Raw genomic sequence first — 21,069 nt, 5'->3', positions numbered from 1 at the left:
CAGTGACATGAAATTCAGCAAGACCTTACATTCCTCTTTCTCTCTCTCTCTCTCTCTCTATTTTTTTGTTTGTTTGTTTTAGGTCAGTATCATGCCTTCTCAAGTGAAGGAAAAAAAAAAAACAAACCCTTACGGCAAAGGTCTAACTTCATGTTTTTGAATTGTTTTTGCTGAACGCAGTATCCTGACATTGTATGTGTGCAAATTTTAGTAAGGATAATCATTAATAAGTAATACTTAATAAGGAAAAGTATTACTACTTAGTAATAGGTAATAAGGATAATGACAGATTTTTTAAAAAAATTTATTATAGTTGATTTATAATGTATTAATTTCTACTATACAGCAAAGTGATTCAGTTATACATAAATACACATTCTTTTTCATCTTTTCTTTCATTATGATTTATCACATGATAGTGAATATAGTTCCCTGTGCTGTACAGTGGGGTCATGCTGCTTATCCATCCTTTATATAACAGTTTGCATCTGCTAATTCCAAACTCCCAACCCACCCTCCCCCAAGGCAACCATAAATCTGTTGTTTCATAATTTGTGTCATATTTTAGATTTCACATGTAATTGGTATCATACCATTATTTGTCTTTCTGACTTTACTTACTATGATATTCTCTAATCCACCCATGCCGCTGCAAACTGGCATTATATCATTCTTTCTTATGCTGCATAGTGTTCTATTATATGTATGCACCACATCTTTTTTAATCCATTCATCTGCTGATGGACAGTTAGGTTGTTTCCATGTCTTGGCTATAGTCAATGGTGCTACAATGAACACTGGGGTGCGTATCTTTTCAAATCATAATTTGTCCACGTACATGCCCAGGAGTAGGATTGCTAGATCATATGACAGCTTTATTTCTGGTCTTTTGAGGAATCTCCGTATTGTTTTCCATAGGGGCTGCACAGAGTTACATTCCTACCAACAGCATAGGAGGGTTTCCTTTTCTTTACACCCTCTGCAGCATGTTATTTATAAGACTTTTAAACGATGGCCATTCTGATCAGTGTGAGGTGGTACCTCATTGTAGTTTTGATTTGCAGTTCTCTAATAATTAGTGATGTTGAGCATCTTTTCACGTGCCTATTGAGCATCTGCATGTCTTTTTTTGGAGAAATAACTTATATACGTTTTCTGAAAGCAGCAGATCTTTTGATTCAAAGTAAAGTCTCAAAGACACCCATGTATACCCATGGTCATAGCAGCATTATTCATAATAGCTAAAACATGGAAGTAACCTAAGTGTCCATCAACGGATGAATGGATATAGTGGAATATTATTCAGCCTTAAAAGAAAGGAAATTCTGACATGCTGCTACACAGATGAACCCTGAGGACATTATGTTAAGTGTTAAATAAGCCAGTACAAAAAGACAAACACTGTATGATTCCATTTATGAGGTACCTAAGAGTAGTCAAACTCATAGAGACAGAAAAGTACACAGAAATGTCAGAAAGACAGAAACAGTGGTTGCCAGGGGCTGGGAGAGGGGGCGGATGAGAAGTTACTGTTTACTGGGTAGACAGTTTCAGTTTTACAAGATGAAAATGAGTTATAGAGATGGATGTTGGTGATGACTGCATAACAGTGTGAATCTATTTAATGCCCACTGAATATTTAAAAGTGGTAAAGATGGCAAATTCTGTTATATGTATTTTATCAAAATTTTTTTAAAAATTGGGAAAAAAAAATCAAACATTAAAAAGAAGGCCAATCTTACTTCAGAAATTCTCATTCAGTTTTTTATTTGAACAGTACTCCATCTCTGGGGGTTTTCATCTATTACCAAGAAAATGTTTTCCCCACACTGAGGACTTTCAGATTGCAAGTTATAGCAAATCTCAGCTAAAAAAGATTTTTTGGTGGTCACAAATCAATGTGGTCAAGGAACTGATCAGTTATAGACTTTAAATGTGTAAGGAAATTATTTTTCATCCTGATTGGGTGAAATGCCACTTTCTAGGAATTCTATTAATAATCAATGACTATCTTGCTAAATACACTCAATTCAGCGTATCCTATACAGTTGCAGAAAGTCAACTCTGTCCAGGATTTGTGACCTATCACTATCACCATTCCCTAAGAATGGAAAATATTCCAATGATTATTTTATACAGAGAGAGATAAAAAATGAATGAAGTCATAAAACTTTCCTTAGGGAATCTCTTATTCTTCAGGGACTCTCTCAGTTACAGAATACTCTGATTATAACTCTAACAGAATAGATGGGTACCATACCTGCACAAGGGGCCAACATATTAACCACTTCTATTCGGTCAATATAGATCATGACCCCACCACTAAAAACAGAGAAATGGAAAAATGTGAGCCAAATACAAACTATCAGAGTCCCAGATTAATCCCACATCATCCAACAAACCCCACATGATAGAAATTCAGAAGTATAAATCTAAAGATATATTACTGATTAAAACGACCTCATTAATCACTACTCAAATGACCCCTATACACACTCACCTGGTTCCTCTCATAACCAAAGGCTCTCCTTTGTAAATGCTGTTATCAGATGAGCTCACAGGAAGACTAGACCTAAAACCTAGAGCTGCTTAGCACTCTGCCCTTATTAACTGAAGCCAACAGCTAAAGTAGTGCATTCCTCCAACTTCTCCAACAAGGAACCAGATAAAATGGTTTCCCAAGAGGTACAGAGGTCAGCCATGAACTGAAATTCTTTTGATTTCCTGCCCTATCTTAATCTACTTTTCATCTGTATTTACTCTAATATGAAAAAAAAAACTTCCCCCCAAAATGTGAAGTAAAATTGACACTCCAGAAAGATAGCTCTTGTTAATTAATGGTTTCCTATACTTCCTGGCCTACCAGCACACATCCTGAAGGACATGTGAACCTCAGTTTAAGAAACTTGAAGTTAAGAGATTTTGAAACTATACAATTAAGCCCTTCTATCAACTTACAATAACATTTTTTTCTGATAAAAAAGCATAATACCTGCTCACAGGCAAAAAATCTGACAAACATAGAAAAGCATGAAGATAAAAATAAAATTTACCCAATATCTCATCAGCTGCCAATTTTGAGTCATCTCTGAAGGGAATCCATAAAAGAGAGTTACAGCTAGACCTAGAGAGAACTTGGTATCAAATGCCTTAACTTAAAACAGAGAGAATCTGCTCCCTCTTTAAAAGCATTCCTGTCCTTCCACAGATGTCAAAGCCTCTTTTATAGGCTTTAAAAGTGATATATTAATCATTTAAAATACAGAATTTAAAACATACTTTGAGTTTTATACTTTTCCTTTGATACAATGCAATGTACTGATTATACTCTTTGGGCCTTGCCTGTCTTTCCTCCCCCAAAACTCTTTAGGGCAGTGATTTTCTAAACATGGTCTTTGGACCAGCAGTATTAGCATCACCTGGGAACTTTTGCTAGCAATGCAAATTCTTGGGTCTCATTACAGACCTACTAAATCAGAAACTCTAAATTAGATGGCATTTAATACTATACTTGAGATGGTGAGCTAATTCCATTTTAAACTGTTACTATCAGTTTAAAATGACTCCTAAGATAGAAAGCTCCTATTTGGAGGCAGGGCTTTTCTCAAATAATGCTCAGAAGAGAAATTTCCCTGGGTTACTATCACGCCTATCTGAAAGATGTTTAAGTGACTACAGCTTATGAACAGAAACTACATCTGAATCAAAGGGACCCTGGTAAGCAAGGGGAACGCTTACCTTGTTCCACAAGGCACATTTTTAACTTCATCAGTTTGTAGTGTTGTCTGGGGAGGAAAAAATATCTCATCAATACTCAGCACACATATCATCAAGGAACAACCCACTCCAGTTTTCTTGCCTGGAGAATCCCAGGGACGGGGGAGCCTGGTGGGCTGCCGTCTACGGGGTCGCACAGAGTCGGACATGACTGAAGTGACTTAGCAGCAGCAGCAGTATTAAAGGAAAATCTTTATAGAACTGCTAAGAGATAAGTACAAGAGAACTCCATTACAATTTTAGCTCCCTAAATTTCTTTTTGTATCCTCACTGTTCAGTCGCTAAGTTGTGTCTGACTCGTTGCAACCCCATGGACCTCAGCATGCAAGGCTTTCCTGTTCTACACTATCTCTCGGAGTTTGCTCAAACTCATGTCCATTGAGTCAGTGATGCCATCCAACCGTTTCCTCCTGTCATCCCCTTCTCCACCTGCCCTCAATCGTTCCCAGCATCAGGGTCTTTTTCAATGAGTCAGCTCTTTGTATCAGGTGGCCAAAGTATTGGAGCTTCAGCATCAGTCCTTCCAGTGAATATTCAGGGTTGATTTCTTACAGGAGTGGTTTGATCTCCTTGCTGTCCAAGGACTCTCAAGAATCTTTTCCAGCACCACAGTTCAAAACCATCAATTTTTCAGCACTCAGCCTTCTTTATGGTCCAACTCTCACATCCATATGTGACTAGAAAAACCGTAACTTTGACTATACGGATCTTTGCTGGCAAAGTGATGTCTCTTGCTTTCTAACATGCTGCCTAGGTTTGTCATAGATTTTTGCATCCGAACAGACAAAAGACCAGAAACAAAATATTTTATAGTTAATGTTTGAGTCAAGACTCACCAGGGAAAGTTTCAATGTTCAATCTCTCAATCAGAGTCCTTTATTTGCCTTGCCTATACATTATTTGCCTGGGGTTGGCCTGGGATTACAAACTACATGGAATACCCACAAGGATACTATTGCTAGGACTTGTGTTTTGAACTCTGATTCCACTGCTAATTATTAATGTTTACAATGAAGGTAAAAGATAACTATTATATGCATACAAGTAGGCCTTTGAACTCAACAGCAAACTCTTCCTCTGAAGCTGTAGGCAGTATTCTAGGTCAGGTCCTAGTGATCTCTCAGATGGTCTCTTCAATTTCCTTTTTAATAGAACTGCCACCATCAGCAGTGCTTCCTCCTAGTGAACCAACAATATGGTACTTTATTACCCTACCCCTGTCATAACTTGATTTGGATTTGGAATGACTCCCTATTGCACTGGAAGGCATCCAACAGGTGAGCACAAAATGAGTGTATCCTGGACACAATGCACTGTATTAAGCCCATAGCAACAGAGCACTTGACAGAATACAAAGGAGAAAGGAAGCATGGCCCCTGTTTCCAAAGAGCTCACAATCCAACACAGGAGAGAAAATCCTTACACAGCAATCCATAACAGATACAAATTAGGTATTAACTGGCAGAGTTAAGTAACCAGTCACACAAACTGTGTGTATAGGTTTCAGGAAGCAGTTGGCTTGCCTGGAGTAGGAAGGGCAATATAGATGAGGTGAGGCTCTGAGAAGAGAACATGATGATGTTAGGGAGAGGGCCTTGAATATTGGCTGGGGGCAGGGGGTGGCTTGTGCTCTCCCTAATCCATCCTATAAACAGCCACAAAATGAACCTTTCAAAAATATGACTTCTTCTTCATTCCTTTGCTTATGTGTGATGTGGTTCTCATTACCTATCACATCCGCAGGCAAGAACACCAGCTGGGAAGCTAAAGTAGTAATTTATTTAGATTACTGTAGAAAAAGCCATGGAAACTGAAAGCTGTCAACCCAGGAGACTTAACAGAGGAGTTTGATAACTAGTTGCATATAAAATTCCAGGAGAGGAAAGAATAGACTATGAATTTTGGGGTTAAAAGGGTGATACTAAACATTAGTGACAGGTTCTGAGTAGACAGAGTGAAGCTGATAAGAAAGGCGAGCTCAGTTTATTCCCTTCAAAACATTAACCAAATTAGACTTCAATATCAACTTTACATATACATTTCTATCTAAATCTAAAGGATAGTCTTCAATTTTCAAACCAAGAACCAGCAAAGAGTTCAAAGGTTAAATCTTCAATTTAACATCCTATTTTCATGTACTTTTTTACTTCTTTTATATTATCTCAAAAATCATTTTCCCAGTATAAATATTTCAAAAGTCTTTGGTTTTGTTATATATATTTTAAAGGCTAAAAGTCTTCATATTTTTCTAAACATTTTTTTCTTACATCATATATGGGGATATCACATTTCCCCAAGATGCTTCTTAAATATTCCTATCAAATGCCAAATCTGTTAAGCCATTTGTTTATATAACCTATGTCCTCTAATGTGTTCCAAAAATTCCTAAAAATGTTTCTACATCTCATTCCTATGAAAACAACTTCTTAAGAGGGTTTTATTAATATAATTCTTTCCTAGAGCACTGCTGTTTCACATATAAAGACCATTTCCATTCAGTCAAACTGACTCCAACATTTAATATTTTGTAGATACAAAGTACATTAGTTCACAAAAATCTTTTATAAATTTCATTTTCATTTCTTATGATAGTTTATCACTCTATATGTGAATGTCTGTATATTTAAATATTTATATGTAAATATATACACACATCCTGTATTTATCTCTTTTATATAAAAGGGTCATCAGTATGACTCAACATACTAATCTCCAAGAAGGCAGAGACAGACACGGCTGGCACTGAACAAAATCTAAAAAAAAGCCCCTGATCTCTAAGCATTTGATGAAGCCATTGACAACATCACTATAGACCATTTGGGCTGTTGACTCTGGCTGTTGTTCAACTGCTAAGTCATATCTGACTCTTGCGACTCCATGGACTGCAGCATGCCAGGCTTCCCTGCCCTTTACTATCTCCTGGAGTTTGCTCAAATTGAGTCAGTAATGTTCAATTACATCTCCTCCTGTTGCCCTCTTCTTGTGTGGCCTTCGATGTTTCCCAGCACCAGGGTCTTTTCAAACGAGTTGTTTCTTCACATCACGTGGCCCATGTATTAAAGTTTCAGCATCAGTCCTTCCAATGAATATTCAGGATTGATTTCTTTTAGGATTGACTGGTTTGATCTCCTTACAGTCCAAGGAACTCTCAAGAGTCTTCCCCAGCACCACAATTTGAAAGCATCAATTCTTTAACACTCAGCCTTCCATATGGTCCAATTCTCACATCCACACATGATTAACGGAAAAACCACAGCTTTGACTATATAAACATTTGTTGGCCAAATGAGGTCTTTGCTTTTTAGCATACTGTCTAGGTTTGTCAGCTTTCCTTTCAAACAGCAAGTGTCTTTTAACTTCATGGCTGCAGTCACTATCCACAGTGATTCTGGAGCCCAAGAAAATAAAATCTGTCACACTTCCACTTTTTCCCCTTCTATTTGCCACGAAGTGATGGGACCAGATGCTATGATCTTAGTTTTTCAAATGTTGAGCTTTAAGCGGTTGGTAGGTTCATGCAGTTAAAACCTCTTGATTCAGAGAACTAACTGGAGTCTAGAATGGTTAGGTAATTTCTGCAAAGTCATGTAACCAACTGGTGGAGGAGCCAGGGTCAGAACCTCTTCTCCAGGTTTCTGGCCCCATGTTCACTACACCAGACCGCTTCCTGAGAAATCACTTCAATTTAACAACTTCCACCAAAAGTAGAAAGGCCAGAAATATAAACTGTGTTACAACCCCTGCCTTCAAGAAGTTATGAGACTTTCTGGGAAAAAATTCATACAAAAACTTAAGAGACTAATAACAAGACAACATTACTAAAGGAAACAAGACCAAGGGCCAAAATTTACAATATAGACTTAAAGTGCTATGGAACAAGAGTAGAATTTGTGATGAGCTCTAAAAAGGCTGGCAAGATTTAGACAGGAAATAAGGAATAAAGAGAGATGGTGAGATGGCATCAGCCAAGGCAAGAGTGAATAAAGTATGGGAAAACAGTATGGAATTCAGTCTGACTAGGAGAACACTATATTTCATTTCAATAGACAAGATTCTTATCCCAAGCCATCTAAAAGGAAATTGGAAGGAAATCTGGAGGATTTAAGTATTCATAATGAAAACCTCATTTAGCAGAAAGCCTAGACTTTAAATTACAAGACTAAACACATTAAACTTCCCTGAGTCCTGAAAAATCAGCAGCAGATAGTAGACAAACTTCTGAATCCAAAGATTTATAATCACACAGTGCTTGCAAAAGTAGTAACTATCTAATCCTGCTTTGTCATCTTGTCACGTCAAAAGATATTTACTAAGTGTCTCCTACAGCCAAGACAGTATTCTCAAGAACCAGATGCTTATTTCAGATATTCTGGGATGTTGTCAAACTAGAACATTCAGTATGGTTCCACATAAAATTGTGCTTAATGTTCCAGGCAAAAATACGAGGCAGAGAAACTGTGTATAAAAATTGAGATCCTCCATGTTAACAGTAGCCCAGGAGATTGCCTCTATGGAAACCAAACACCATTCTAAACCAAGTAATCACTGGTTTATGTCTCTAGTTGTGTTTTAAAATCTTGCTTTTACTCTGATAGCAAAACAGAAAACCTGCTGTATTCCACTATATAGATGGGAGAAGTCAGTCCTTAAAAGCTGCCTAGCTCATACTTCCAGAGAGTGATGTCTATCAAAGTCATAACTTATGCTGTGACAACTGTACTCTGAACTTTAGCTCCTACATTGGTAGCATACTATCATTTGCTTAAGCAATAAGGAAATCTATCTCTACCCATGAATGTGGTAACTGTTCCTGTCACACTTGTCTTTCTAGTGTCGGGGCTTCCCTAGGAATCACTCACCTGCACAGATCTGAAGGTAGTAATGAAAGGCAACATGATATGATAGCCTGGTCCACTGGGGCTAGTTAGTAAAGCTCCTCCCCTGCAAAAAGATGTTTCAATTTGATAAGATTATAAAAAGAGAAATTCTCTTTCCAAATCTAAAATGCTACAATAAACATTCACTCTTACTCATTCTATTGATCTACTAAAGCCTCACTAGTATGAGTTACTTGTGATGAACAATTGCTGGTCTCTACAGTATTTGTCACACCTACAAAAGTGAAAAGATAAAATTAAACTGTTAACATTACACCTTGTTTCATAAGCTCTAACAACCACATCTCCGGGTCTCCAGCATACTTTCAGGTATAAAGATTCTCTTTGGTCTTTAACCTTTCGAGAAACACTTGTGAAAAAAAAATTCAGCTGGCTCTCAGTTGATGTACTTTAACTGTACATAACACAAGCCAGATCAAAACATAATACATTAATCACTGGGCTGGAAAAAAAAAGAGATAACACAAACTTCCAAGTAAGGAGAAAATTTCTGATGCTCACGATTCTTTTACTCTACATAGAAAGCAATTACAATATTGGGGGCAATAAACATATACACAACACTATATATAAAATAGGTAAACAAGGACCTACTGTATAGTACAAGGAACTATATTCAGTATCTTGTAATAATCTATAACATAAAAGAATCTGAAAAATATATAAACATATAAATCACTTTGCTAAACACTTAAAACACAACATTGCAAATTAACTATATTTCAAAAATTTTTTTAAAAAATACTTGGGCCATAAAGCCTCTATAAAATCAACAACAAAAAATTAGCATATAAAGATGAAGAATAAAGAGATAAAACTATAAATCAATGTTATAAGCATAGATGTGAATAGAATTTCATCAAATTCTGAAATGTAAGAAACATGACACCATACTCTGGAAGTTATAAAAAGGAGGCAATTTGGAGGCAACAACAAAAATGAAATCCTGTTTTATATAGTGAATAGTAAATTCATAGAACTTAGCTTTCTATCTTGAAAATATAAACAGATTTGCAAAGAATTCATAACAAATAACTAAGAAAAGATTAATTGTTTTAGGTCCATCCCTAACTCTTTGAAACCCACACCTTGAAACGTTCTTTCTTTGCCTTTACTATCACTTTTTTCCATTATTCCAAAAAAATTTTTTTTCCAAAAATTTTTAAAATTTCAAATTCATTGAAAAAAAGTTATATGCTGAACTAGATGGAAATACAGACTAATCTGTCATTTTTAAAATGCTAGACTCCCACCCCTACTTGCTAAGACTATTTCTAAGACTCAAGGTGGATCTAAAAGTGGAAATATCAGTTTTAGGGGAGGATGGGCGGAAGCCAGCAAAAAGTTGAAGCTCTTTCAAATACACCATTTCAAATTTCTCCAAACTATCATCTGTCTACATAAAAAAAAAACAAAACTGGTGGATACTACGTTGAAGGAACAGCTATTCATCTCAGCTAGAGAGCAACTAACAAACTTCACACCATTCCTTTCCACGTGAAAAGAAAGAGAAAGGTTGGGAGGATGTGTCTGTCACAATCCTGTGCTTGTCTCCCAAGGTCCAGGAATTTAACAACTGTAATGGTCTTCATGGCCTTACAAGCCCAAGCCAGATGCCAGAATCTTTTAAATAAAACAACAAAAAGCTAAGAAACCACCACAAACAGGACTCAAGTTTCTAAATAGCTTCTACACCTGCAAACAGAAAGTCAGTAAAGCTGTATGCAATTTAACAATGATTTACCCACCTCCTCAGCTACAGGTGGAGTGACCACTGCCTTCCACCTTTCATTTTTTCCTACAAATAAGTGGGTTTACTATTAGGAACAACTGTAGGGAGTCTTAATCTCTGCACAGCACTGAAACTGTCCAGCTGTCTACAAAAGCCTGCCACCACCCCCAAACCCCCTAGGGATGCGACGAAAATCACCTTCTAGGACTAGAAAAAGTTCCCCGAGAACAATTTCCTAGACTCGAATAAAAGTCTCCCTCTCCCTGCTCTAGAACCTGAGCTGACTGCACGTGCCGCTCACCTGTAGTACACGGCCAGGTGTCCTTCCTCGATCTTGTGGATGGAGGCGTAGAGGAGGACCACCACCAGACCCACCACTCCAGCCACCAGAACTCGGGCTTGAGTCATATTCATCTTAATTCCTCCTGCATGCGGATGGAACGCAGCCCCAGCCCCTTGAGTGACAGGCCCACCACCTCTGGTTTCCACCTTCCCCCTCGCGACCCGGCGCCGTCCCGCAGGCCGAGCTGAGGAGTCCTATGCCCCCTTTTCCTCCTCGCCAACCCCCTCCGCCAGAGCTGGCCCGTGGGTCGACACGGCTCGGCCTGACAGCCCCCTCCCGACGACCGCTCCTCCCCGCCCAGCAGAAGGCACTAACTGAGAAGGGAGCCAGCCGCAGACTCCGAACGGAGGCCGACCCCTCGGCCGGGCCTCACTAATCAGTGACGCATCGTCCCCGCCCGCACGTGGAGCCGCCACCAAGGCAGGGCCAACCGCCGCCAACAGCCGGCCCCGCCCACCCGCGGGGCAATGCGGCTGCGCGGACACGCACGCCGACGCCGCGCCCTGCGACTAGAGACGGGGAGCGAATGGGACAAAATTCTCCAAGCCGCCCGCCAAGAGATTCGCGCGAAGGTGCGTAGGGTCTTCTCTGTGTGCTGTTGGTTTCCTGCTCCGGAAGAAAAGGGAAGTGGGGTATTGGGAGTAAGCAAAGGGGCAGAGGAAAGAAGGCATCTGAGACAAGGGAGTGGTCAGTTTGTCCTTGTGCAAAGACATCTATTAACGTGCTAGAATGCTGATCCAATGAGGGCTTTATGAAGGCCATCCAAGCAGTAAGAACGGAATGAACTAATAAGCACGCAAACGTGGTTGTGTGTTGGGAGGGTCCTTCAGGAAGACTACAAACAGTGAGCATTTGAACTTCCTTGAAGCCTCTGTGATGGAAAGGAATGGGATATTAGGCTAGGCCCTGATTTTGTAAGGCTCAAATGTGCTTTTCTGCAGGGAGGGGAAATTGGATGGCTAGAGAATAAACCCGGAGAAGGCAATGGCACCCCACTCCAGTACTCTTGCCTGGAAAATCCCATGGATGGAAGAGCCTGGAAGGCTGCAGTCCATGGGGTCGCTGAGGGTCAGACACGACTGAGCGACTTCACTTTCACTTTTCACTTTCATGCATTGAAGGGAATGGCAACCCACTTCAGTGTTCTTGCCTGGAGAATCCCAGGGATGGGGGAGCCTGGTGGGCTGCCGTCTATGGGGTCGCACAGAGTCGGACATGACTGAAGCGACTTAGCAGCAGAGAATAAAGACATACTTTCTTTTCACTAAATACTTTTCTGCCCTTTTAAGTTATTCATTGTTATTTAGTCACTAAGTAGTGTCTGACTCTGCGACCCCATGGACTACAGGATGCCAGACTTCCCTGTCCTTCACTATCTCCCGGAGCTTGCTCAAACTCTTATTCATTGAGTCAGTGATACTATCCAACCATCTAATCCTCCGTCTCCCCCTTCTCCTACCCTCCGTCTTTCCCAGCATCAGGGTCTTTTCCAATGAGCCAGCTCTTCACATCAGGTGGCCAAAGTATTGATGGAGCTTCACCTTCAGCATCAGTCCTTCCAATAAGTATTCAGGGTTGATTTCCTTTAGGACTAGACTGGTTTGCTCTCCTTGTTGTCCAAGGGACTCTCAAGAGTGTCCTCCAGGACCGTAATTGAGAGCATCAGTTCTTTGATGCTCATCTTCATGGTCCAATTCTCACACTGGTACAAGACTACTGAAAAAACCATAGCTTTGACTACATGGACCTTTGTCAGCAAAGTGATGTCTCTGCTTTTAGTGAAAGAGTAAAGATAGGAGTGAGATAGATGAATATAAGGGAAATTAGGGCAGCATATTAGAAGAGGTTGGGCATTAGTCATGTAAGCTTTGAAAGACTAGCAGTGGGACCACAAATAGACTAAAGTTGGAGAGCTCTGTAATCTCTTAGGTAGGGAAGTATGAGAAAGCAGTGCTTCTGGGTCCGTGAGTCTACAGAATAGCTCGGAGTGGAGACAGGAGACAGGGAAGCCAAGTGGTTAGTAAACTGCAGGCCCAAAGTTTCAGTAGTTGTAACTGGTGGAAATGGAAAGAGGTAATAGAATCAATTCAAATCTTCATTAAAGCAAGCTCTCCCAGACAACTGTACCTTTTCCCTTCAATAAATGCACTTACCTGGATCATCCCTTTGACTTTTACACCTAAGAATATATGGGACCTTGTCTGTACTAGATAAATGTTAGTTGCAGAGCTTAGCTATTTTGACCTACAAAAAGCAAAACGAATGAAAAATAACTCGTTTACTTCTGTTTTCTGGATGAATTATTTTAGTTTTTCATAGTGTTGCTTGAATGAAATAGATATAATCCACAATTGAAATTCAACTCTGAAAACTGTCAACAAATAGAGTGGTCAACTCATGTATCAAAAGCATATCTGAGGTGATCTCACTGTAATAGGCTGTTCTGACTCATACCACTTGCCTATATCATACAGATCAGGCTCTCCTGAGGTCGTATCAGCCACAAACCATAAAAATAGTCCCACCCTATACCAGGTCTTTTATCAGTTATTATAATGATATTTAGAAAATGCTCATTTCAAAAAGCCTTTAACAATAATTTCATTCCAAATAAACACTCTTATTGTACTGCCTGTGTTAATTTTTCTGATCTTCCCATTTTGCTCAGTATCTTCCAAGCAACAGGCACCCAATAAATGTTTACTGATTAAAACCTTCTAGAACTGGAAGAAGCAAGAGAGAGACAGCCAGTTTTAATGGCTGGTAGCCAGAATGTCCATATTCAGAGAAACAGTAGTAGCAGTTGACTAAAAAGTTAGGCGAAGACAATCCCAAGGTCTCAAACTGAGGTGACTGGAAAAATGACACTATTAGCAAAAATGGGGATGGTGTAACTAAGACAGCAATTTTCAGGACATGGTATAAGCATAGTTTTTAGAAACAGATAGTGATGACAGGCCATCTCAGGAGAAAAGACTATATTAAAGAAGCTACCCAATACTGCCTTTACCGTAAGTCTGTTTCATTCCTAAGTACACTAAAAGCCTGTTATGTTACTCTGTGCTCCAACTTTGCTTCATGGAACCTTCACATTTTCTCAAAGCATATTCAATTATTCTGCTACAGTCTGATTTTAATGAATAGAGATTCAGAAAGTAATTTAAAAATTGTTTAATACACAAAGTGAAAAACTGTCTAGAATACAAAAGCATTTCACATTTTTAAAACAAGTAATACCTTCTAAATTATTTAATAGACAATAGATCCACAATCCTTTATCTGAAACCCTGTCTGCGGCCATACCATCTTGAAGGCAACCCAATCTAGTCTTGAAACCCTTGGGGACAGATGCTTCAGAATTATGAAATTTTCAGATTTTAGAAAGGTAATTCAGTGCATATACCATACTACATAAACCTCAGGCAGGGTCTGTGCCAGCACCCTTCCCCCTAATAATCAAATACAGTAATATTTCTGCAGCAAAAGAAAAGAATATTCACACTAAATGGGATAAGTAGACTCACTGTCAATTCTTGTTGGATGTGCAAGCAGATGAATTTTGTCATCAATTTTATGAAAAATCTTGTTTTCAAAGATTTTTGGATTTTGGAATTATAGATAAAGAATGCAGATCTTTATAAATTTGTATGACAAGACATGAAAGATTCCTTAAAAGACCCATTTTTACAAATGAAAACAGATAAGCTTTCAAATACATTATAAATTAACAGGTATCTTCTCTTTGATATTATTAAATGTACATCTTAAATACATATACATATAGCACACTTAACATTTGGAAGAATCAATTGGTATTAAAGGCACAAATGCACAATCCCTTTCATAGGAAAGGGATACAATCAAATGTACAGTAAAATGGAAAATGGGATTAAACTCTCTTATGAGGCTGGAAAGAGCACTGTTAAGTGCAACACAAGTACAACACAAGCAGTCTCTTCCACAGAAACACAGGCAAACACTTTGTACTTAGAATACATGTTGAGATTTTCTTCTCTGTATACATTATTTTGGCCTTATGCCCAAAAGTTAAATGTTGAAAGAATCAGTTAAATAAGTAATGTTTTACCAAGTTTGAAGACAAATGGATTTAAGTCCACCGACTCATAAAATTCTATCTGTTCAGAAGTTAAAATTACCCAGAGTCAAAATATTATGCTGTAAAATCATATGGAGTTTCTGATCATAGTCATTTCTTCCACTGACTGGTATTTGAAGAATGGCTTCATAGGAGAAAAACACATGTCCAACATGTGCAGCAACAACTTCATAGGTTTCAGGAGAGTCACTAAGTGGCAAGTCATTCTGTTAACCAACTCCAATCAAGACTCTAAAACCAGGCATGAAAAAGTTACCATTAGATGTTGACTCTAAGCAGTAGGTATATGGGTGTTCATTTTTGCAAGTTTTCTGTTTATTTGGAGATTTTATAATCAAAAGTTGAAAAACCAAAAATACAAATAAGTTACAATTAAAGAGTTTAGTTTACCTTAATTTCTACTAACAAAAAAAAAATTTCAAACAGTTTTCAGATATTTGAAGCAAATAATGAAAGAGGGAAAAACAAAGAATTAATATCAAGACTAAACATAGTAAAAGTTAATTCAGTAAATATTTTATTGTAGTTTCGCCAAGTTTTAACAAATCAGTAATTCATAGCAATCAAATCTTCATAAAAACACTTGTTAATAACCATATTAACATTATTCATTTTGCACACAACAGTTACTATATTTGAAGTACAGTACAAATTATGCCCCATCTTACTGGGGAAAACTGACTGCAGAAGCAAAAAAGTACAGACCATTTGATTTCAGTGGTCACACTGCAAAGAAAGCTCACCAATCATTTAACTTGACCAAAAATGCTATTAAAGATTACTGATGGTATAATCCTAGTATATCCACGAGTAAGAGAAGATGGGGAGTTAAGGTTAAGCATTCCTCAAATGCTCTTTGCTCTGAGTTCTATTCCCCAACTGAATCCCAAACACCAGATAAGTCCAGCATGGAAAGTTAAGCCCTTTGCACCCAACACACTTAAAACACATATCCATATTCATATAAAACTTACCATCATACTGTCGCCCTGTTTTTCATTTGCTTCATGAATAATAGTGCTTAAATGGCCAAGACAGTTCAAATTTTCTTCTATCATTTGTGCTAAAGTCTCCCTGTCGAATGAAAGCAAAAGGGCATATGAATTTCCTCTACTTTCTGATTTTCAGGGTCAGGATGATACTGCTCTTCCTACAACACCACAACCCAGCAACCCAACACAGCTGATTCCTGTTGTCTTCAGTTTGCTCATCCCTCCCACCCAGAGGCAGAGTCCTGTTTGTTACTCCAGGCTGCTGCCTCTGCCCCTCTAATGATAAGGAGTCCACTATAACGCCAATCTGATTTTCCTCTGAAATATAAGTGGCACTTATATACAACTTTTCCCCCCTGAAAATGCTCACTCGGGGAAAAAGAGATCCTGTGGCACAGCCAGATGAAAGATCTCTTTTTGTTTCTGAAACATTTCCTTTTCCTTACAAATAGTAAAAACATCAGCATGCTTACTTCTGAGACACAAATGTAGGGGAAGAGACAGAAAAGATAAGCTATCTTTTCTGCAAAGATTAGGGAAGGTGAAAAAAACTGTGGAAAATATAGATAACAGCAATGAAAAAGAAAAGCAAGCTGATTCCTGACGACAGCAGAAGAAAACTGTGACGGGGAGCTGCAAAGAACGAAGAAGTATCCTTGGAAATTTGAAGACAATCCTGAATCTGATTTCTATCTTCTATACTTTCCTCTTCCATATGGCCTCCATCCTTACCTTTTACTAACCCTCAGTCCCTACCCCAGTAGAACCAATTCCAGGCCATGGAAGATGGTCACTGTTAGCTTAGAACTAAATTCTTATTCAGCTTATTCAACAGATAGAAAAATTGAGGTCAACAGTCCCCAGTCCTTGGTGGTTAAGTACCACAGGTATATTATTACTGAAACCAGTTTTCCTTTTGGAAAATATTTTTAAATTCCTGGTGAATATATTTTTGCAAACAATCATAACCTCACACTGAAAATCACTTGTATAGAGGTAACATTTGCAACCATTTGCATTCTCTAATAAACCCGTGTCTCTAATGAAAGCAAAAAGATATTAAAGTTTATTTGTATCAATTCTGATTAATGAAATATTTCCTAAAGTCCATATAACTAATTATAGTCTATGCTCTAGCTGTGGATGTATTACATTGGGCCAAATGTATAATGACACTAAAATATACCCTAGAAGTTGCTTTCTTTAAGAAGATAAAATACCTGGTATCAGCTTGCCTTCCTGCCATGTGCTTTTCTCTTATAAAAGCAGAGTACAGAATGTGCAGCTCTGACCTCCTGAGCAGTGATGTTACACGGCTGCACCTCTGCAAAACTAGTTATGGGCAGAGCTTCCAGGAAATAAGCGATAATACACAAGCTAGCAAAGAGCCACTGGCTCTGGATATGGCACATCTCATGCTGAGAAAAATAACAGAAATGAATAGTCATTCAGCTTTTAGCAGAAGAGTAGGAATTAAAGGAAAATATAGGACTTCAAACTTGAGTTGTTTCCAAAAACGATTTAAGGCACTGAAAAAAGTCTGATTTTTAGAATACTAAGTTATAAAATGAGTACTGCTGCTGCTACTGCTGCTAAGTCACTTCAGTCGTGTCTGACTCTGTGCGACCCCATAGACGGCGGCCCACCAGGCTCCCCTGTCCCTGGGATTCTCCAGGCAAGAACACTGGAGTGGGTTGCCATTTCCTTCTCCAATGCATGAAAGTGAAAAGTGAAAGTGAAGTCACTCAGTCATGTCTGACTAGTAGCGACCCCATGGACTGCAGCCTACCAGGCTCCTCTGTCCATGGGATTTTCCAGGCAAGAGTACTGGAGTGGGGTGCCATTGCTTTCTCTGAAAATGAGTAGATTAAACTCAATTCCATCGGGGGGTGAAAGGCCCTAAAATGACAACTGCAAAAAGATAGCATAAATTCTTAGAGATAAATGATAAATTTAGGAATAAAGTATGGCTAAAATGTTTAATAAGTCAATAATAGAAAAAGAACTTAGAACTTGGATTGAGCTAATAAGAAGTAACATTTGCTGAAGATTCACTTCCCAAGCATTTTATATATACTGTCTAGCTGAATTTTCATAGCATTTCCCATTTTACAGGTGAGGAAATGTGAACATTGAAACAGACAAGTTAATTGTGTGGGGTTATTACAAAGGGACAATCAGGATTCAATTCTGGTCTATAAGGCAGTGAAGACTACATCTTAACCGCTTCACTCTACTGTCTCATTCCCACCACTGCTCTTGAGCACACAACTATCTATTGTAACAAAGTGAACCCACCCATCTTGAGGAGTTACCACGCATGACAGAGGATGTTCACGTTCTGCTGAAGTTGGGGGCAGCTGAGGGGTTACACCTTCTAGACTGGATCCTACAAGGGACCGAGCAGAACTCTGTGTCTGAAGGAAAAAAAAAAATTACAGGCAAGCACCTTCATGTATTCATATTCCTAAGACACATTTCTATCACTACTTTTAGGCACAATCAGAGTATTTCTGTACAAAACTATCTCCACACCCTACTAATTATCCTGTCCTGGACCTCTTTCTTCACTGACTAAAATCAGATGTCCATCCTTCCATTCTACTTTAGTTGGAGAAAAAAACTCCAGTTGAACAAAGGGGTGGTTTTTCAAATTAGCCAGGCACATCTATCCCCAAGTTTGGTTGGGTGACCACAGTGGTCTAGGGTTGGGAGGAGTATAAAAACAGGAAACTAGAAAGGAGAGAGAATGAAGGATGATCATGAAGTCCTACATCTGAATCACTAGTGAGACACCAAGCAAAGAACATGAGCATCAACCCAACATAAAATACATATGTCTTCAAGAGGACAGAAATCATGCTGATAAAAAACCCTTTTGTAGAGAATAACAGCAAATTAGTGTCATATTAAATAATTCATGTTAAAAATTACTTACACAGGCAATTTTAAGGAGATGCCATATTTCTTTCTGCCTCTTTCCCTGCATAAACATGACAGTATTGTCAGCTTCTTTGATGTTACTGAGGGCCATTTCCACCTTGGGCAGTAGATCAATAATCTTCTGCTTACAGCCCAACAACTTGCTGGAGAGGTAAAATCTGTGTCAGACACTTACATATTCCCCAAGACTGTACCCCATACTCCCAAACCCAGCTGGGGGAATGAGTCACAATCAGCACAGATTTAGTGACTGATCTGCAAAGCAGTGCACACAGAGAGGACACTAAATGCATGCAGCTGTGGCTAAGCTCTGCAGCATAGTGCCAGTACTTTTCCTGGGTCTAGTTTATTTACCAGAAACGGGTATTACGTTTTAAAAGGAACCTGGCAAAAGTTCCCTGGCTTTTCAGTAGGAAATAAAACAAAATTTCTACCTCAGATGACCAAACAGCTCCTTGAGAACCCGGTCCTGACTCTGCACAGTATGCACAATGATTTTCACCATCTCCGTGCTGTCGCTGTAGGAGTGATCTAGAAAAGAACTCAGTCAGTAGGTACAACCTCTCTTCTGCATGAAACAAACCAGCCCTAAACAAAAAATTCCTAAAAATCTGAAATTAGTTTTAAATAATTAACATCTCCATTTAATTTCAAAACTAAATTGGTATAAAAAATTTTAAGATTATATATCTGTAAATAATCATATAACTAAAAACAAAGTCTGTCTTTGTGTGTATGTAATGTATACATGAAAGTGAAAGTGTTAGTTGCTCAGTCCTGTCTGACTCTGCAACCCCATGGACCGTAGGCCGCCAGGATCATCTGTCCATGGATTTTCCAGGCAAGAACACTGGAGTGGGTAGCCATTCCCTTCTCCAGGGATCAAACTCAGATGTCCTGCATTACAGGCAGATTCTTTACCATCTGAGTCATCAGGGAAGCCCCAGGTGCAAGAATACACAGAATGACTATACAAAAAAGGTCTTCATGACCCAGAAAACCATGATATATGGTCACTCACCTAGAACATCCTGGAGTGTGAAGTCAAATGGCCTTAGGAAGCATTACCAACAAGGCTAGTGGAGGTGATGGAATTCCAGCTGAGCTATTTAAAATCCTGAAAGATGCTGCTGCTAAAGTGCTGCATCAATATGCTAGCAAATTTGGAAAGCTCAGCAGTGGCTGCAGAACTGGAATAGGTCAGTTTTCATTCCAATCCCAAAGAAAGGCAATGCCTCAAACCAATGTATAATTTTGCTCATTTCACATGTTAGCAAGGTAATACTCAAAATCCTTCAAGCTAGGCTTCAACAATACATGAACTGAGAACTTCCAGATGTAAAAGTTGAATTTAGAAATGGCAGACAGAACCAGAGATCAAATGGCAATATCCACTCATTCACAGAAAAAGCAATACCCCCAAAAAATCTGCTTTGTTGACTATGCTAAAGCCTTTGACTGTGTGGATCACAACTGTGGAAAATTCTTCAAGAAATGGGAATATCAGACCATTACCTGTCTCCAGGCCAAGAAGCAACAGTTAGAACCGGACATGGAACAATGGACTGGTTCCAAATTTGGAAAGGAGTCACGGCTGTATATTGTCACCCTGCTTATTTAAATTATATGGAGAGCACATCATACGAAATGCCAGGATGGATGACTCACAAGCTGGAATCAAGATTGCCAGGAGAAATATCAACAATCTCAAACATGCAGATGATGCCACTCTAATGACAAAGCAAAGAGGAATTAAAGAATTAGAGAGGATGAGGGCGAAAGAGGGAAGTGAAAAAGCTGACTTAAAACTCAATATTCAAAAAACTAAGATCATGGCATCCAGTACCATCACTTCATGGCAAATAGATGGAGAAACAATGGAAACAGTGACAGATTTTATTTTCATGGGCTCCAAAATCACTGTGGATGGTGACTGGACCCACGAAATTAAAAGATGCTTGCTCCTTGGAAGAAAAGCTATGACAAACCTAGACAGAGTATTAAAAATCAGAGACATCACTTTTGCCAACAAAGGTCGATTATAGTCAAAGCTATGGTTCTTCCAGGAGTCATGTATGGATGTGAGAGTTAGACCATAAAGGCTGAGAGGTGAAGAATTGATGGTTTCGAATTGTAGTGCTAGAGAAGACTCTTGAGAATCCTTTGGACAGCAAGGAAATGAAACCAGGCAATCCTAAAGGAAATCAACCCTGAATATTCATTGGAAGGACTAATGTTGGAGCTCCAATACTTTGGTCATCTGACGC

At 38.8% G+C, this 21,069-nt stretch overlaps 2 protein-coding genes across 3 annotated transcripts in view; both read right to left on the bottom strand.

The window, feature by feature from the left end:
• Positions 1 to 11,196, bottom strand: part of ERLIN1 (ER lipid raft associated 1) — a 38,304-nt gene extending 27,108 nt beyond the window's left edge. Inside the window, exons 1-5 of the mRNA XM_018041349.1 lie at positions 11,066 to 11,196; positions 10,709 to 10,832; positions 8,637 to 8,718; positions 3,739 to 3,785; positions 2,261 to 2,322 (exon numbers count right to left, since the gene is read on the bottom strand). Coding sequence (XP_017896838.1) covers positions 2,261 to 2,322; positions 3,739 to 3,785; positions 8,637 to 8,718; positions 10,709 to 10,821 — 304 coding nt within the window. The 5' untranslated portion in view covers positions 10,822 to 10,832; positions 11,066 to 11,196. The remainder of the gene's footprint in view (positions 1 to 2,260; positions 2,323 to 3,738; positions 3,786 to 8,636; positions 8,719 to 10,708; positions 10,833 to 11,065) is intronic.
• The window catches only part of CHUK (conserved helix-loop-helix ubiquitous kinase), a 40,912-nt gene continuing 33,748 nt past the window's right edge, over positions 13,906 to 21,069 (bottom strand). Inside the window, exons 17-21 of one of the 2 annotated variants that reach the window (XM_018041347.1) lie at positions 19,237 to 19,333; positions 18,798 to 18,945; positions 18,158 to 18,276; positions 15,842 to 15,941; positions 13,906 to 15,098 (exon numbers count right to left, since the gene is read on the bottom strand). In XM_018041347.1, the coding sequence (XP_017896836.1) occupies positions 15,069 to 15,098; positions 15,842 to 15,941; positions 18,158 to 18,276; positions 18,798 to 18,945; positions 19,237 to 19,333 (494 nt within the window). In that variant the 3' untranslated portion in view covers positions 13,906 to 15,068. The remainder of the gene's footprint in view (positions 15,099 to 15,841; positions 15,942 to 18,157; positions 18,277 to 18,797; positions 18,946 to 19,236; positions 19,334 to 21,069) is intronic. The other variant, XM_018041348.1, reaches the window with a different exon arrangement.

Source organism: Capra hircus, chromosome 26 (genome assembly GCF_001704415.2).
Source record: "Capra hircus breed San Clemente chromosome 26, ASM170441v1, whole genome shotgun sequence".
Lineage (NCBI taxonomy): Eukaryota > Metazoa > Chordata > Mammalia > Artiodactyla > Bovidae > Capra > Capra hircus.
Note: the sequence above shows the minus strand (reverse complement) of the source record. Positions and strands in the feature narration are given on the sequence as shown.